The 20,227-nt window shown below is 39.8% G+C and overlaps 1 protein-coding gene across 3 annotated transcripts in view; it reads right to left on the bottom strand.

Moving 5' to 3' along the window:
* RSPO3 (R-spondin 3) overlaps positions 1 to 20,227 on the bottom strand; it is an 83,694-nt gene that overhangs the window by 49,796 nt on the left and 13,671 nt on the right. For all 3 annotated transcript variants that reach the window (XM_072833317.1, XM_072833327.1, XM_072833337.1), the window contains exon 2: positions 1,615 to 1,806. In XM_072833317.1, the coding sequence (XP_072689418.1) occupies positions 1,615 to 1,806 (192 nt within the window). The remainder of the gene's footprint in view (positions 1 to 1,614; positions 1,807 to 20,227) is intronic.

Genomic DNA, 20,227 nt, shown 5'->3' with positions numbered 1-20,227 from the left:
AAAGAAACACTCTTTCATTATCTTCACTTACCTGTTGCTGGTCCCAGGTCTGGATGCTTACAACGCAGGCACGTGGGACTTCTGTGTCAAACACACTTAGGATTCAAAATTATTGTGCCAAGCTGGATTATGGATTCGTCCACGGTCATTTAAGTGATATACATCAGTCATTGACTTCAAAATTATCGTACTGATAGACCTATGAAAAGTTTCTTGGCCAATACATTTTCTGCCAAGAAAGTTTATAAGACCAAGTATCTATTTATATTAAAAGACAGTAAAAAGTGTTTTATCGGAGCTTTAATGAAATATACCAGCTACTGCTTTTGGGTCGTTTTGGAAGTCTGTTCATTTGTCCAACAAATATTTGATTGCCCATTATATGCGTAGCACTATTCTAGACATTGATTGACAACAGTGCATAAAATCCCTTTTATGGACTTCACAAAGCTTACATTTTAGGAGGGGAGACACAATAAATAATAACAACAGTGACTCTTATATGATGATTACTGTAAGTCAGGTACTTATTTTATATATTGTCACTTAAACTTTTATATATTAAGTCACTTTTGATTATTTTATGATATTAAGTCACTTAAACCTCACAATAACTCAGTGAGTTAGCTCCTGCTCCTGCTCATTATAATTCCCATTTTAAAGAAACCGAGTCTCAGAAGGATTATGTAAGTAGCCTGGGACCAGAGAGTACAGTGGTTTTGGAAACCAGGCAGTCTCGTTCCAGACTGATAAGTGCTCTGGAAAGAGTAACGGTAACAACCAAAGCTGGGAGAGAGATATGGCAAATGATAGATACTGGGGAAAAGGTTGATTATGGTGAGTAAGCTGGTCACGAAATGCCTCTCTGGGAATGTGACCTATGAGCAGAATCTTAGATAAAAGAAGAGAGTCAGCCATGCACAGATGTGGGCAAAGAGCTTTCTGAATGGCCAGAACAGTCAGTGTAGAACAGTAACTGCAAAAGCCTCGAGGTGGGAGGATCTCACAAGAAGGCCAGGAGGTCAGTGCAAAGGGGCTGAGGTGCAGCCGCAGGAGAGGAGTCTGCAAGGGAGGTGGGGCCCCGGCCCATGACAGAGAAATGGTATTTCCAAATTTACGTAGTGACAGGGTACTGGGTCTCCAGTGGGGAGAGTAGACTTTCTGAGTCCAAAGGAGAGGGGCTATGTTAGTGTTTTCACACTTATTTCCAACAGATAGGTAAATGTTTCTTTTGCTGTACTAGAATCCTTCTTGAAGCAAAAATAGCTGAATTTATTCTTTAAGTCATTAAATACTTGGATCAGCTGTGATAGTAATGGGAAGTTCGGTGGCATTAACGCTTACAGTACCTTTCTATAGGTTCCATGAGTAATAACCAGGTTCTCAGTTTCCCCTTTTACAGGGAAAAACAGCAACAACACAAAAGTTGAGTGTTTTTTGTGAGAGGTGAAAATTTTCCCACTCTAAGGGCTAAGTCCAAGTATGGTTTAGCCTAATCATCAGGTAAATATCATTATTTACTTAACACTGAAAATCACAAATATGCTAGAGGCCAGGTCAAATCTGGAAAGCCCCCAAGGATGAGATAAAAACATAATTCTGTGTAGCACTTACTTGTACACTTATTTATATCTGGATATCGAGTTCCATAATATCCACTTGGACATGAAGAGAGACACACTCCAATCTGCTTCATGCCAATTCTTTCCAGAACAAAAAATAGTCTGGGCTTACATGACAAACATCCATTGTAATCTGAACACGTGGCACAGCCTCCTTGGCAGCCTTGACTGACGTTAGGATGCACTAAAGGGACAAATGTCAGAAAGGCAAAAACAAGCGTTAAATCATAAATACAGAGGTTCGAGGACATTCTCCAGGCAGGAGATATACTTTGTGTCGTTAGCTTTCAATTGGTGGTAATGGGTGAATGAGTTGGGATTTCCCCCTCTCTTTTCTATGATCTGGTATTTCCCTTTAATACAAACACATATTGTTTCTAATCTAAACGTTCTTAAAAATTTGAGACTTTGGAAACTAAGAATATACTGCCTCAAACCATTTATAGATTACATGCGTGCACGTGCACACACATATGCGTAGAGAAAATATTCTCATCACACCAGCACCGTGGAAGATTAGAGACCGGGTAACTTGTACTTATTCACTGAAATCAATACATATTAGTTTGCTTGTCATTTAGGTGGTGGATGCTAAGCATGCATCTAATTTTTTCAAGCAAGGGTGACAACATAGAGGAAGGGTTGACTTGAGTAAGGGCACTTCCTTCTAGGAGACATTTTTTCAACTACAATCTATTAGAGAACACAAATTTACTCTTGGATCTAATGCAAATTGATTCTGAAACTATCCAGCTCCTTAGAACCTCCCCTCCCATCCTTTCTTAAAATATTTCCTCTTTCATGAGTTTTATTTTTGTCAGTCCAAATTGATTCAATGATGGAAATGTGATATTTGTCTTACCAGCGTTTCCACATGATAGTATATAGTCATTTATGATTATAATATTTATAATGTTCAATGTTTTACCTTTGGGGAGAGTTTCTTACAGTTCTTTTGTCCTCATCTTCCATTTGTTCAAGTAAAATATTTATCTGGTGAGGACATGGCACTAAAGATCCTTGCTACATATATTCCTAAGAATTCTAAGGTTTCCAAGGGTCACCAGTGTGTGTGGTGAGACTGTTCATTAACAAGTCTGAACAAATATAAACGAACACGTGGAAGATTCAAGTTTACTTAAGATCTTGACAACTTATGACTATTAACTGGTCATCAACACCTGCATATGAGCTGAGGGAAAACCATGGACTCAAGTACATCTCTCAGGTAGCTGGTGTTTGGGATATTTCTTCTCCCCATGTGTTCTGTGTCCAAATACAATATAAGTAGCTTTATTGTCCTTCTAGGAATCCAGAAAGGAAAACCTGTGACCTTTATGAGAAACAAATGTTGATGTACAGGGGTGCGAAGGCATCCCGGTGTATTTCTGACTTCTTTTGTTGATGGTGGTGGGGTTAGGCTCTGATGGGCCTTGCCATTATCAGGTCTGACTTCAGAGCACTGTTTGGGTCTTGCTAAGTTCTTTACCACAAAAACAAATCCCACCAGGCTTAGTTAAAGGGGGGTACCCATAAGCCCAATCAGCCTTACCGCAGGGGTGCAAGGGTTAGCTACAGAGAGGTCATTTGGTTGACCAGCATCCTCTGTCTAGAGGAAACCATCCCTGAATCAGCCACAGGAACCACAAGCAGCTCATTCTCATTCCAAGACGTTTTGTAAATAAACTGAGGAAATGTGTGGGGGAAGGGAGGTCTGCTTTTCCTGTACATGCTCCTCTGTGGGGTGGGGCGGACATATAAAGTGGCACAGGAGGTTTAGACATTATAGGACCTGGGAGACTTGTAAGTGAAAAACTTTCCCAAGTAACAGGGTCATTTTTCATGCCAGTAATTCAACATTAGAGACTTACGGAAAATATGTACATATTTTAAGTAGGGAAAGACCCTAAAAAGGAAAAGGATGAAGAGAGCTTCCTGTGTCCAGCATCTAGTTGGGTCCATTTTAAGAAGTGTGAGATATAGGTAAAAACCTGTGAAACCTTCTCATATAGACCTCATTTTGAAAGAAAATCACTTCGGGCCCAGGGCTGTAAGTCACTCTGAGTTTGAATAAAGATGAGTTAGACTGGACAACAACCTACCTCTATCTCTGAAATGTAGCTGCTCAAAGGAAACACAATTGTAATTTCAAGGACCTTGAAGCTTTTGTCAATTATATCTTTAAATCAGTTATGAAAATAAACAGGATTTGCATGGGTAGAGCCTCAAAAACTGATATATATTAAAATAAATTTCATTTAAAAAATGGGTTTTGAATGATTAGAAGCATCTCCAGGAAAGAGCCCCGTAAAAAGTCCCATGATTGGTAATAGTTCCTACCAAATTTATGAGATGTCCCAAAGTACCTTGCTCGATTCTTTCTCAAAAACTTGCACTGATGAAATCTAGCACAGTCAGCTTATGCCATTGTGCTACATTCTTCTTGCTTGCTTTTTTTTTTTTCGTATTTTTCCTTTTTAGACACAAGTTTTTGGCAAAGTAGATTTTTGAAAAAGTAAAGAAGACATAAATGTCCTAATTGAGAAAGAAAATGCCTGTTTGTTTTTAATCAAACAAAATTTTGAATGTGGGCAGGCACAAATGATGGCAAACTTTATTTTTTCAGGAAGGTTTCAGTGTTATGCTGTGAGAAGTAGGGAAAATTGCGACTATGAAGCTCAGATTCTATGATTCTAAATTTTCTTTTACAGTTGAGTAGTGATTGTTTCTTGAATGCTGTATAAGGGTCACTCAAATTATACAGTCAGTATTACACAACTAGATACAAATTTCCCAAACTTCATCTTAAGGCAAATTTTTACTTTTATATGAAAACCACAGAAAACTTTGGTCTGGATTGACTGTAACAACTCTTTCAGCCTTAGAGTCTTATGATTCTAAAGAAAGAAAATTGAATTCTACTTTTTCATGCTTCTTCTTTTCCATTCCAAAAATAGCTTCATTTTGCATTTCTAAATCACCTTCCCCCCCCAAACAATGCTTTTGGAGTATTATTTCATATGAGCAATGGAGGTGTTAGTGGTGCTGAGGTTTCATAGAATATCTAAGGTTTAAACTTAATCTTTGAAAACGAGTTGAACAAAACTAAAAGGAAACTTATGGAATGGGAGAAGATATTTGCAAGACGTATCAGCTAAAGAGCTTGTATACAAGATCTATAAAGAACTTATCAAACTCAACACCCAAAAAACAAAAAATCCAGTCAAGAAATGGGCAGAAGACATGAACGGACATTTCTCCAAAGAAGACCCACAAGTGGCCAACAGACACATGAAAAAATGATCCACATCACTCGGCATCAGGGAAATACAAATCAAAACCACAATGAGATCCCACTTCACACCAGTCAGAATGGTTAAAATTAACAAGTCAGGAAATGTTAGATGTTGGCGAGGATGCGGAGAAAGGGGAGCCCTCTTGACACTGCTGATGGGAATGCAGCCACTCTGGAATAAATACTGGGTATTTACTCCAAAGATACAAATGTATTGATCTGAAGGAGCACCTGCACCCCACCCCGATGTTCATAGCAGCAATGTCCACAATAGCCAAACTGTGGAGAGAGCCCAGATGTTCATCGACAGATGGACGGATAAAGATGTGAGATACATACATACATATATATGTGAATATTACTCAGCCACCAGAAAGGATGAATACTTACCATTTACATTGATGTGGATGGAACTGGAGGGTATTATGCTGAGCGAAATAAGTCAAGCAGAGAAAGACAACTATCATATGGTTTCACACATATGTGGAATATAAGAAACAGCACAGAGGGTCATAGGGGAAGGGAGGGAAAACTGAATGGGAAGTCATCAGAGAGGGAGGAAAACCACGAGAGACTCTTAACTATAGGAAACAAACTGAGGATCACTGGAGGGGAGATGCGTAGGGGGATGGGGTACCTGGGTGATGGGCACTAAGTAAGGCATGTGATGTGACGAGCACTGGGTGTTATGTGCAACTGATGAATTACTGAACTCTACATCTGAAACTAATGATGTACTGTATGTTAGCTAATTGAAGTTAAATTAAAAAAAAGAAAACTAGTTGAAGTAATCACTATGTAAGTAGCCATGGTGGGGCTAGAGGAGGGAACACCCCAATTATCCACAACAAGGAGACTGGCATGAGTTCAGTGCAACTGATACATAAATAGTGGTTAATGGAGATATGATGGACATAAACTGAGTGGAAGCACAGGATAGATCTAGATTATGGAACCCTTTGTGGGGTGTGCCAAGGAAATTATTCTGTAGATATAGGAGATTTTAATCTAGTGAGTGATGTGATCACATTTGTATTAGAAAGGTAATTTCTCCGGTAGTATGTAAGACACAGAAACTAGAAGACTAATCTAGTGATCAAGGTAAAGACTGATGATACCTTAAAATGTAACAAAGGCAGTGGTGAGAATGGTGGGAGTATTCCAAGGATATTAAGAGGTGGAATCAATCAAATATGGTAAGTAACAAAATGTGGACTGAACAAAAAAGAGGATGTGAATGAGATACCGCCTCACACCAGTGAGAAGGGCTAAATTAACAGGACAGGGAACAACAAATGTTGGTGAGGATGTGGAGAAGGGGAACCCTCTTGCACTGTTGGTGGGAATGTGAACTGGGGCAGCTGCTCTGGAAAACAGTGTGGAGGGTCCTCAAGAAGTTAAAAATAGAGCTACCCTACCACCCAGCAATTGGATTACTGGGTATTTATCCCAAAGATACTGATGTAGTGAAATGACTGGACACCTGCACCCCAATGTTCATAGCAGCAACATCCACAATAGCCAAACTGTGGAAGGAGCCTCCACAGTTTGGCTATGGATAGGAATGGATAAGGAAGATGTGGTCTATATATACAATGGAATATTCCTCAGCCATCAGAAAGCATGAATACCCACCATTTGCTTCAACGTGGATGGAACTAGAGGGTATTACACTGAGTGAAGTAAGTCAATTGGAGGACAATCATATGGTCTCACTCATTGGGGGAAATATAAGAAATAATGAAAGGAACTATAAGGAAAAGGAGGGGAGCTGAGTGGGAAAAATCAGAGAGGGAGACAAACCATGAGAGACTCCTAACTCTGGGAGACAAACAAAGGGTTGTGGAAGGTGGGGTGGGCGGGGGGATAAGTGACTAGGTGACGGGCATTAAGGAGGGCATGTGATAAGATGAGCCCTAGGTGTTATACTATATGTTGGCAAATTGAATTTAAAGAAAATAAAATAAATGTAAAAAAAAAGGGATGTGAGAAAGTGTGTTTTAAGTTTCAGTCAGTGAATAAAAACGATGAGGGACTGCTAGAGGAGTAAAAGCCTTCAGTTGGAGTGCTAGGGCAAGTCCATTGAATAAAATAGTCTAAATATACAAACGTGGCTTGGGATCATTTGATTTTGCAGATTTTATGAAATATCCAGAACGTGATGCTTAATAGATGGACCTTAATATTGTAATGGTTGCCAGAGACATAAATGAGAGTCTGGCTGTAGTGCCTTAATTAGAGAAGACATCTTGAAGGGAGGAGGGGCTGAAGAACACCAGAAGAAAGAAATGCAGTCCAAAATAAGGGACATTTGGTAAGAGAAAAAGACATATTTTCCGTGATTTTTAACCATACTTTGTATTTCTACATCACTTTTGCTCTCAAAGCATGCATCTCACAGAAAGCCAAATGGACTATGGTAACTATTGTTAGTAAGGACAGAAACCTTCACAGTTACTTATTTTGGAACCTCAAACTAGGACTCAAAGAAATGCTGCTGAAACTATAAGGTAAATAGCAAATTCATGCCAAAGGTTAAAACCTAGATCTTTGATATCTAGTAACAGTCTCTTTATATAGAAGTAAGTTTTAGATGTGTAACAAGGGTAAATAGGAGTGGGAAAATGGACAGAATTCATAGGAACGTTAAATTGGGACTTTCCTTTTACAAATCTGTCAAACACATGGTAAAATTAGTGTTATCTTTCCCTAAAATTGGGAAATAAGAAAGTGCCTTTTCTTAACTGGTAGGCAAAGGTGAAGTATGACGAGAGCGTATGTCCATGCACAACCGAAACCAACTTGTGGGAACTGTCGATATTCCCTGAGTAAGTGACTTCAATTTCTGTAGCTGTTGAGCCTTCCTTCTACTTCTCTATTTGCTAATCTTGGGATGCATAGCTGATGCAACCGTATATAAAGGCTATTGTCATGAGAGTTAATCCAACATTTTTTAAAAGATCTACTTCTTTATTTTAGAGAGAGCGAGTGAGCTTTGGGGGGAAGGGTAGAGAGAGAATCTCAGGCAGATCCCCTGCTTAGTGCAGAGCTGGGGGGTCGGTGCTCAACATGGGGCTCCACCCGGGGCTCAATCCCAGAACCCTGAGATTATGACCTGAGCTGAAATCAAGGGTTGGATGTTTAACCAATGGAGCCACCTTGACGCCTCTCCATTATTCTTGCTGAAACATCCAGAATATAGAGTCTTAAACGGTGGAGCACTTGGTAAATACACAATCTTTGGCTAGTTATGTTCAATGTTTACGATATAGCAAACCAACTGCAGTAGTAAAATCTAAACCCTATTACTGTAACAATTTAAGTGTAAGCTTCAAGGATTTGCCTTAGTTTAATCCCCTTCTAAAACCCAGCTGCAAATATACTCACATCTACTGTAAATTGCTGTGTGGAAGAAATCTAATATTGCACGCTGCCAACTGCCTCTGATGGTCATTTATTTGTGGGTAGAGAATTTTCAGAAGTACAAAATTCAGTAGACTTTAGGTTTATCCAAGGTTTGACTGAAGTCAAACTTACAGCATTCACAGTAAGTGCTAGCTATATGAAAGCAATGAAGTGATTTTATAATTCAGAGAACAAAAGGTAAATAAATTAACAAATTTGATAAAAGTTATTTTTAATAATAATCATTTAAACACCGGATTCTTCCTAATGCATTCTTATCTTCACAATATTCCACTGCCTGCTTTTCTCCCTGTAGTGACCTTAGGAGACAGGGTAGGAATAAGAGGCCAGTAGAATTCTATAACCAAAGCTATTTTTACATCTGTCCTTTCTTCCATGTCCTCTCCTTTTATGATGATGTTCACATTGACTGGAAGCTTCTCGAACAGGAGTTTGGTTGGTCTTCACAACATCTTTATAATTTTCTTGCTGATTCCCACCTTCTACAACAGGGCAGCTACTTATTAAATGGGTTTCGAGGAAGAGTTTTTGATTATTGAACAGTAGATATGAAAGATAAGCCATTTATTTGTGTTTTTTAAAAATAATAAAGATGCCAGGGAGGTAAATACTTAATAGAAAATATATATAATAAACTGGTTTTAAGTGGGTAGTGCCTATAAATATCTGATAAAGGAATAAAGTTTCAAATCATTTACACTGTGAAGATCTTAATTATGAAATAAAATCATTTGAAATAGTACAAGTTTTTCTAGGTGCCATTTACTTCAGTTATCCATTCACCTAAAGGAAATGTAGATTTATTTCTTGCCCAAGTAAGGACAGCACATTTCTATCACACCTTGGGTCTGTCTTGTTATGGATTCACTTTTAAGTTGAATATAGTTATGGTCTTGGAAAGAGATGCTTCATGGGTCCTCTGGAATGTTTAGCATTGTTCACTTTAAAAATCTAATGTTAAAAATTTGAATCACTTGGCAGTGTTTCTCAAATTCTATTGAATCAACCCCAGAAATATTGAGAGTCCATGTTTCTTACTTATTCATTAGTTAAAGCAGCCAAGGAGGAGGAGACAATGGCTAGATCTCCACAATCGCTTGTTAGGGATAAACAGCAAAATATCAAAAGCTGTTTGAATGAATAAGACTATTAATTGGTGTACAATACTCCTTTCCATTCTCAAATGATGATATCTGGACGAGCAGGGTTCTATTGTTATCCTCCACTGGTATTTCTTTTTTTTTTTTTTCTTTATTTTTTCCCACTGGTATTTCTGACCAATAATTTGTCTGACCAGTGACATGTTTATATACACAAACATATACAGATTTTTGGAATGCAGTATAGCCTCTGATGGTGCATACATATGTGTATATGTTGTGCATGTGTCTACGTATATGTATATATATGTAATTAGCCACGTGATGCACATACTCCATGTGGTCTTTTACTAAAATTAACGGCACAGACATGGACTGGCCCGAAGCAGTTAGGATAATACAGCCTGCCACATCTCTGCCCCAGTGAATCAACCTTGAATACTTTGAACGTTTGTGCCCCAACCAACGGGTTCACCAAATTCCTAAAGTCTCAGAAAGGAATGTATTCACCAGCTGCTGAATACAGCCCCGTTAGGGCTCCACCATTATTATGTGGGGAAACATACTGTTTTTAATGGAAACTATTTCTTTGAGAACTTGGAAAATCTTTCTCTTTCTCTTACTGAATAATAATTTCCTGAAGGGACTCTAATATTTATATTCTATAAATACTTTAAAATAAAACCACAGCAATAAAACAGGCCTAACATTAAATAGCAATTAGCTAGACTTTCCACTAAAATCAAGCCAGCTCAAAATATTATGAAAATGGCTAGCAAATGATGGCAGATATAGAATTCCTGAAATCCAAGCAATGATGAATATTTCATAGCTGGATGCCAACGTGGTGGCCAATGGCCGTGCTCTGTCTCTCCGCAGGCTGCAGAAGGAGGACTAGAAATGAAAGGCAGATGAGAGGGGGCTGAATCGGACACACGTCGTGAAGACTATGGTTAAGGTTCTCAACGCAGATTTCTGCTATCTCACTAGGTACCTAACACCCCACATGATGTAGGAAATGTAGGGGGTGGACAAGACATCTAGCTCCTGATCCGATGATGTGCATCAGTTAGTAAGCAAGTAAACAATTAAATGCTTATATTCTGGAGGAGGGGGGTTGGTGTGAGTGAATAAGCAGGTAGACAAGGCAGGGAACAACTGTGGGGAGCTACTTCAAATGCAGTGGTTGGGGAAAACATCTTTTAGAATGTCAGCCTTTAGCTGAGAGCTGGAGAGTGGTCAGGAGGCAACCAAGAAAACCAAACCGAAGGGAGGAAGAGACTCCAAGGTGGAGATTTTAGGGCTACGGGAAAGACCAGGCATAAGGAGAAGCCACGGGGAATCAATGGGGCTGCAGCGCCCCGGGGAGTAAGAGGCAACTTTGGAGAAAGAGGGTAGAGCCAGAGCCTACAGAACCTTCCGGAATGCGGTAAACAGCTGGGATTATATACCAAGTGTATTTAAAGTCTGCATTGCTGAGCGTGTATCAGAATGAAAGGAAAGAACATCCTTTGCCTGACATCGTTATCCATGTCAATTTTTGTTAACTTTATGAATCGTGAAGCAGAACTAGCATCCTGTATGCCTTGAAAAGATGTTGTCTTATCAATTTTTATATTATAGGAGAATGTTCTAAGTAGCCACAAGATAGAGGTTTACATTCAGATTCTAATCTGCAAAAAGACTGTGCATCAATCTACGTGGGTTTTTTTTTTGTTGTTGTTGTTTTTGGTTTTTGCTCTTAGAAACATTTAATTTTTTCTTTGTTTTCTTCTATCTTTTGTGATCAGTTATTTTAGTTTGCTTCAGTTTTACATTTTTGTTCTCTTTTCCTGGAGTGTGTGCGTGTGTGTGGGATAGTGGTGGTGGTAAAGAGAAACAGGAAAATTATGAAACACATAAGAGGTCATACGAACAAATAAAGAGAATAAAAATAAAACATTTTGCAATCTTGCATATAATCTTTTCTGTATTTCTCTGAATTCTTGCCATTAGTGATGCACATGGACAAAGCCTAGGTAATTTAGAGTAATTTAGAGCAACAACATTATGGTCTTTCACTTCTAATCTTCCTTTTAGGATCTCTATGCTATGTTCTTTTTTTTCCATGAAATAAATTAATAACTTGTGGGCTAATTCCAAAGTTGATTCTTCAAAAGTAGTGAAAACCATATTAGTTTTCCTGTGACCTACCAAACAGCTATAATTGATTCTGCTGTTGACACTGCAACAGAAAGCATTTGTACAACCAAAAATAGTGTTTTTTTTTTTTTTTTTCCTAACCACAAGTAGAAAATCTATCATAAGGTTAATGCACCCTGCTACGGGTATAAAATGTAAGGTACTGAATCAGCATCTCCAACTGTCGCTAAGGAAGGGAAAGCTTCCCCTTTTCCAAGTGGCCATGTTCCCAAATGGAGGTGAATAGAGGACAAGAAGGAGCGGATAGGAGTAATGGAGACCCAGATTCCGTAGAGAGCCAGGACCTGTTGATGAGTTAGTGGGTGGTAATAACAGCATTTTTCATGAGACAGATCCAACAGTGTTCATCCAACAGTGGGAATCATTATGTGCTCTGGTCTGGCTGAGAACTCCATTCCCTTTTTTTTTTTTTTTTTTAAGGAGAGAATTAATTAGAAATCAACATAAACAGAAAATGTGATAGTTTAAGGGTAATGAATCTGCATGGGTGTGATTCCATAACTACCAAGTTTGCATTCTTGAACGAAACAAACTTCAGTGTGTGCTAAAAACAAACTCTACTTTGTTATATTATGAATAAACTTGGATCTTCTTGCCACATAGCATGCTAAAGTAGCATATCTGATGGCTGAAGTCTTAGCATAAGCAAACAGCAGGCAAAAGGCTTGTGGTATTTTAACAGGCACAAGAAGATGTGCAAATAGTGGGTATACCATTAAATAAATCCAGCTTTATGTGTTCCATCTAAAATCCTGAGCAGAGAAAATAAGTGGATTTTTCTCCCAGATTCACATAATTGCTGACAGAGCAGAAGGTGCTGACATGTACCTTCATGAATTGCATGCATTTTTGTACTTAATGTGCATGGGCCACTGCATCACCATCTCATTCAGACATGGGCCCTGCACACTTCCCAGGGGAGCACAGGGACTGGGAGGTGGAAAACTGGCTTTGGATTCATATGGACTTCTGACTTTTACGAGCTGAATAACCTAAATTTATCTCTTTATCCAGCTACTCAAACTACCCAACATTCACACACTGCTAATGAGTGAGCATCTAAAGATGGATAAAACTAATAATCTGTATCAAGGAGTTTGTAACCTGGGTATTTAGATACAAGTTGCTCAACCTCTTTGAACCCAGGCTTTCTCATCTTTAACAAGGGAATATCTACTTGATCGATCCTGAGGGGGATTACAGGAGATCACATGGAAGCACCCGGCACCCTTACAGGCACTCATTACAAGTCCGTATGGGTAAGGCATTTCATTTTACCCAAGAAGTACTAACTATATAACCTTGTGCTATTTCGACTCTTATTTAAGGCAGCTGCAAAGCTTTAGTCAATAATGGCTCAAAAACCCCCATGCAAGCAAGGAGGCTGGAGAGAGTGCAGATGTTGATGCTTCTTCTACCATAGGAGATCTTGGGAAAACTGGGGAGCCAGGGACTCGCTAACGGTCATAGAAGGAGGCAGCTTTTACTATCAGATAAGAACATTCTAAGCAAGAAGTCCGCGGGGACTCCAGCCCCCCTCTGAAGACGAGGACCTGCTCAAACAGACTGCAAGAGGTAAGGCATGCCTAGAAATGATACCCAGATGGTACAGAGAACCTGGAAGTGTATGCCAGTAAGGTTCTAAACCTGTGCTCCATAGGATGCAGCTGGAGTGCTTTTTTAATAATGCGAATGCCTGGGTTTCATTCCAAAAGATTCTGACTCAGGAATGAAGAGGTGGGCCCAGGCAGTTGCATCTGTAAGGACGACTCCAGGTGAATGGGACACGGGTGACATCCATGCTCTACTTTAATATCACATCATTGCGATGTTCACAATAAGTATTTATCCCTCTTCTAGGGACTGAGAGACAAAACCTGGTCTCTGACTCTAGAAGCCTACGATGCAGTTAGTAAAAGTCTTTTTATATCTGGAGGCCCATAAATATTTAGACTAGAAATTTAGCACAAGAGAAACTACAAGGCAGGGGCAATTGCTGATGGCTGAGGTCACCTGAGGATGCCATAGAACAGTCAGGAACAGTTATGGGACTTGAATGAAAAGAAGACTTTAGACAAATAGAAAGGGAGGAAGACAATGCTAGGGACAAGAACGTTATGTATGAATACATCAAGAAGATTTGGGAGAATGGTGACTATTACCGTGGAATTTACAGGATTTTAGAGCTCTTCTTTCTCTCTTTAGTTTCAGATGAGAACACTGTGGTCCACCCAGTTAATTAGCTTCCAGCTGATAGGATCATAAACCTTTGGAAGTTTAGAGGGATTGAGTTCAAACAGCCTCCCCAGAGCAGCCCATTTAATCATGCTTAGTAAAACAAATCTTACATTTTGGGGGCAGCCAATATAATTATTTTATAACATCTCTACATACTGAACATCTTAAAACATCTCCCCATATTGAACATAAACCTGCCTGTCTTCCAGGAAGCTCTAGGACCAGAGAGCACACCCAATACATTGTCTCCTTTTTCCTCAAGATAGTTTGTTAAACAGTGCTTGGCGCTTTGGATGCGAAGACGGATAAGACCTAGAAGTTTGAAGTATGGTGAGAGACCATAAACAAAGAAAAGCCAGTGAGGTAAATATTATGTGCAAGGCCTTGGCAGAAAGGAGACAGCTAACCATCTGGAACCACCTACTTGGAAATCCTGACATCCGAGCGGGATTGTGAGAAGTATGGAGAAACTGGGTCGGGGTTTGAATTTAATCTTTTATATAACTGGAAGGAACTGTTTAGAGAGAAATCAGTGACATGATTTAATTTGGTTTTGAGCAAACACTCTGAAAACAAAAAGAAGAATTTCTGAGAAGGAGAAACTAGACGTTGAGTTAATAGAACGGTATGTTGTTCCATACCTGGCACGGCTGTTAGCTGAATTAGAAGCGCATTAATGGGAGTAAGGAAAAAAGAGGACATGGATTTTTAAGTTATTTCCGAAGAAGAATGGGCAAGGTTGACAGGATTTGACAATTTTAAATGGGTAAATGAAAAAAAAAACCAAAAAAGTGGTAAATGAAGGAATAATATATGTTGATTTGGGGGTTTCTAACTGGGGAGACCGGGAACAAAATGATATAATTAATTGAGATATAGAGATCCAGAAATATCCAAGTAGAAAGACAGGTGACTGAGGGAGGGAGAAAAGCAGGTAAAAAATGATTTTATTGAGGTCCTGGGGGCTTGGGCTGGTCTTATTCTTCCTTTGTATCCCAAACAGATAGCCCAGGTCTAGGCATATTGATGAGTTCATGATAAATCATAAAGAACAAACAAATCCCATTTTACATATATATATATAAAAAACCCTCCAAAATCAAGAACTGAGACTGATGGAATGTTGATGCCTTCCCAAGGAAGGATCACCCAGCCTTAGTGGCACTCTTCAGAGGTTTTTTGATTTCACTAAAACATGAAATTTAGGAGAGAAATAAAGGGGAGCAAAAGTTAAGACCGAACACGAGGAGCGTGTGCAGCAGGCTACACGGCTTTACCGTGGAGATGAGAAGGCAGCATTGCGGTTCTGAAAGGGGATGGAATTCTAGGAAACGCTCATGCGTTATGGGAGTTCAGGAAGCAAAGCTGGGGGATCCTAACCTAGCATCTCAACCATCACACCTGAGCATGCACGAACTCAGGTGTGGAATCTGAGAGCCTTCCAAGGCCAGAGAGAGCCAGGATGCCGGAGCTAAGCTTAGCTTCTTACAGCATCATTACCCGATTACATTTTCCAGAGCTTGAGATCCTTCTCTGATGTTCAGTTCTGGTGGTAGTTGCTGTGGGGGCAGAACTCGGAAAGGGAGTCCTGAATGCTGCCCCGAGTAGGAGCAAAGACACCTGCCAGTTCTTCCTCTGGTTTTCTGCCTTCCTCACTGGCTAAAACACATTCTCCTTTGCCGCATGCTTCATTGTAAATAATCATTCTACGTGGAGACTCCAGAGCCAAAGAGAGACCTAACACGGCTCACCTTGCATCAGACCCCCAAGAGCTTTGGACCCTGGCTCCCCAGAAGGTGCACTCATCAATATTTATTAGGGAGCTGATTCCAGAGTCCTGATTCATTACCTCTGTATCTAACAAAAATACTAATTATAGACAGTGAAACAGCAAAATGGGAAAGGTCTTTTCTCATAATCATTCACAGGACATTATGGTGATTGTACCCCCCCTCCCTGGCCTCCCCCACCGCCTTATCCGCGGTTTTGCTTTCCACTGTTTCGGTTACCTGCGGAAACCAGGCTTGGGGAGCAGATGGCCCTTCCTCTGACAGTGTCCAAGGTCAATAGTACCCTAATGCTTATGTCACTTGCCTCACTTCATCTCATCACGTGGCATTTTGTCATCTCACATCGTCACAAGAAGGGGAGTGTGGTACAGTGAGACATTCTGAGTGAGCGAGCGAGCACATTTACATACCTTTTATTACAGTACGTCGTTATAATGGTTCTACTTTATTATTAGTGATTATTAACTTCTTACTGTGCCTGATGCATAAACTGAACTTTATCATAAGTGTATATGTGTAGAAAAGAAACAGTGTATATAGGGTTTGGTGCTATCTCCGGATTCAGGCATCTTCTCGGGGGTCCTTGGAATGTGTCCCCTGCAGATGAGGAGGGACGACGGCCTAGCACTACGAATCACTATTTTTAGTTTCTTTTAGTTTATAAAGACTATTAGGGGAGCCATGGGCTTAGAATTTTATTCTTAGATTTGAAAGTAGTTTTGTTCAGTCTTTAAAATGGCTTATTGAGCAGTCTTTTTTACTCAGCATCCCTTATTGCCCCCTGAATGGGGCTCACAGACGGGTATTTAGAGGGAAAGACCTTAATGATCCACCAATTCACCTTGTCAGCCAGGAAGAACAATCTAATCCATAATAGAGATTCCCCCTAATTTATATGCCTTTATTGTCAAACCCAAAGAAATTATACTAGAAGTATAAATAAAATCTAAAAAAATGAAAAAATAAAATAACAAACCAATTACACATACTCTCATCAAGTACACTTGTCAGTTTTCTCATCAAATGTATTTTTTTAAAGCTTTTATTTATTTATTCACGAGAGAGCCAGAGAGAGAGGCAGAGACACAGGCAGAGGGAGAAGCAGGCTCCCTGCAGGGAGCCCAATGTGGGACTCGATCCCAGGACCCCGGGGTCACGGCCTGAGCCGAGGGCAGACACTCCACCGCTGAGCCACCCAGGCGCCCCTGGTTTGTTGTTTTAAATTGTGCCCTATCATGAGTCATGTTAGACTGGGGCAACAGGTTATAGTAACTTTTTAGATTTGGATCTCATGGAGTAAGGAAATAAAGAGATTGTGAAATAAGTGTTGCTCCAGCGAGCAGATAATTCTCTTTGAAATGACCTTTAACTAAACAAATAAGAATCACGTTGCCAGAAGATCCACAGAAGACTTCTCTGGAAGGCCATCCTTGGCACCTATCTGCTGGGTGGCCTTTGGTGTTGTAGAATGGCCACAGGAGCTGTTTCTACTCGAGGGTTCACTACCAAGTGACTTCAGGCAGTTGACCTACTTCTCGGGACTCTTTTATTTTTTTTCCCCCTCTTAAGTAATATGGGGAGATTAGGCTGGCATAGGCCACTCCCCAAAACCTTCCTGCTACTAAAAGGTGTTGCATACCTAATCCACACGTGCTCTTGCTCTAATCCTGTCTATCGCCGTAAAGGGCCCCATCCAGGTGCCAAAGCCAGGAATCTAAGAGTCCCACTCGCCCCCCCCCATCACCACCACTCTTCCCCACAGATTCTGCATCCTTAACTAAGAGAGCCCCCATCACTCCACTTCCCCGGGACTACTGCTACCAGGCGGCAGTCAGAGCGAGCTTCTAGGAACAATAGTTCAGATCTTATCAGGCCCCTGCTCTCCAAACAGCTGAAAGGCTTCTCCGTGGTGCTCTTGACCAGGAACCGCCTGTGTCGCTCAGCTCATTCTCTCTCGGCCTCACTTCTGGTCTAAGGGGCCACGAGGAGGACCGTCTCGGCTGCGGAGAGAACCTCCCCCCACTGCCACCTCCTCCAGCATTCTCTTCTTGATGAAAAGCAGAGTGGGACGGGACAGCTGTGCGCTAAGTCAGAGGGTCTGGGTATACTCTCTCCCCTACCATTGCGGGCTGTCACTCGGGGCAGTTGCTTCGTGGTTTTGAGCCTCAGTTTCTTCACTTACAAAATAGATAAAATGCATCGTGAGGTTGTTGTGAGGTTTACAAGAGATGATATACATAAAATGTATATGTGCCTTTCTTTACTCAAAAGCTTTCACAAGTTAGTAACAACATACTGAAAAGAATTGCATCGTGCCCTTTGCAAGGCTCTGCATCGTGGCACCCGACATCATGAAAGCTGTCAACCGGTGTCAGGAAAGCTCATCAGGAGACTTACGTAAGAAATCCAAATAACACATTGATATGTGTTTGCCAACGTGGTGCTTTAAGTCGATCGGATGGTATGTCGCATGGGGTGGTCAAGGGGTTACCATAAAAGGTTTGAAAAGAATGCCTCCGTGAGATGGACAAAAATGCACTATTTTTAAACACATGGCATTTTAATATTTGTTTGGTAAAAGTAATTCCAGTTAGTGAACTAGCGTGAAAGTTCAACTATAGAAATTAGTCAATGTGCCGAAAAGGGAAATTTGCTCAGCCAAACTACGTCCTTTCATTACAAGCTTTACCTAACAATGCCAACTACGTTTACAGTACGCATAGCATACTTCCTATGATTGTCAAAGACGTCATGCTAAACGATGACTCTTATTCATTGGTCATAAATTTTCAGACAAGATAATACTGGGAGGCCCAATAAATTCCAGTGTTTTCAGTTGATCTTCCTTCCACCTTCCTGCTTCGTCCTCACATGCTGTTCGATAGCCTTGTTTTCCAGAGAAAAATCTGAATGTGCATTGGCTAGCTCGTTTGTAAACTATCTCATTAATTTCCAATTCTCTTTAAACAAGCCTTAAAAAGAAATGTTCTGCAGCTTAGAAAGAGTATCTAACAGCTCTGATTTACCTTTAGCCGGAAAATGTTTAATTCTAGGTTCCTAGGTTCTTTCTTTAACCACCGGGACATGCCACAAAAGCAGGTTTAATGTGTGCTTTGCTCACTTTTGTAATTTTAGCATATGCTAAATGTTCAATAAATCACTGCCACATGAATGGATTTATGCTGTTTTAGTTAGGGCTAAGTTTAATTTCAATTTTTCCTCATATTTTTCTTCCGATAGAATTTCTTTTTTCACCTGTTAGCTTTAAAAAAAACATATGGTCTAACAAACTCCGTGAAAGTATAAAAAGAAACTCGTGCTTTTGAACTGCAGCCCTAACTCCACATTCCTGAAGTTGTGACTGACAACTCTCTAAGAAAAAGGAAGAGCTCTTTGATTTTCCTGTTGGGGGGACTCTGAGATCAGTCTCTTGCTTTCAGATAAGTCAAAGATTACGAGTCCCATTTTATAAGGGGTGCAACACAATCGCAGACTAAAACAATGGTTTATCTAGATTATAGGGCGGAATACGATTAGAAATCAACCCACTTGCCCTCTAACATGGGATTTCTTGAACTGCAGTCCAAAATCCAGAAGATATAGATCCAAAAAAGACGATTAGAAAGATGTTATTCTTCTACAATAAAGTTTATGAAATTTCCATTTCCTCTTCCTTAAACTTATTTTATTTTTCTTTGCTACATTGTGGACAAATTTGGGATTCAAGTGGGACTCAACTGAAGACTCAGCAGTGAAGGACTGTCATTATACATTCAAAGCAAAATAAGGAAAAGTGAAATCCCACTGTAGATATTTTAATAGCATTATTTACACAGCATCTTTTTTTCTACAGTGCTTTTATACAGAAGGGGAAAATCCTTATGTAAAAAAAAAAAAAATCCTACTCCTATAAAGAAAACAAACTGCATATACCACTAAGAAATCTGAGATAGTGACACCAATAAAGAAAGTGAATTAAAATTCAAAGCTTTTTAGATTTTAGTGTAGGTCCTAAATCATCAAAGGCAGAAACTAACAATAACTAAAGGATATACACCTTTTCTAGTCAAGTATACTAATCGTTAATAGTGGAGAATTCATTTGAAATTCAGTCAGTGAAGCCTCTGATGCTTTAAATTACTTAGCTGTGTCATCCCCTAGTACATACATAATAAATATTTGAAAATCTCATGCAGATAAGAAGATGCAGAAGTGGAACATGGGGGCGCTTCGGCCCCTTGGGGCTAGGGTATCATGCTATCTTAACAAGTGATATTTGATGTAAGCACCAGAGCCCAGCCGTTATCCCTTTTAATAGTCTTTAAATAATAATATAGAAACCGGAGCTTATGTAAAGCAGGGTCTCAGATATATTACTTTATTTGGGAGGGAGCATGGACACACAGGTAAAAACTGCTCTTGAACATGTTGATGAAGAGATCTGTAATCGCCATCCTCCTCCATCTTTTTTAAACCGCTGGAACACCAGTAGCAAATCTTCATTATTTTCAACTAAAATTAACTCATTTCTCCTACATTCTGTGCAAATTGAAC

This window comes from Canis lupus, chromosome 1 (assembly GCF_048164855.1).
Source record: "Canis lupus baileyi chromosome 1, mCanLup2.hap1, whole genome shotgun sequence".
Classification (NCBI taxonomy): Eukaryota; Metazoa; Chordata; class Mammalia; order Carnivora; family Canidae; genus Canis; species Canis lupus.
Note: the sequence above shows the minus strand (reverse complement) of the source record. Positions and strands in the feature narration are given on the sequence as shown.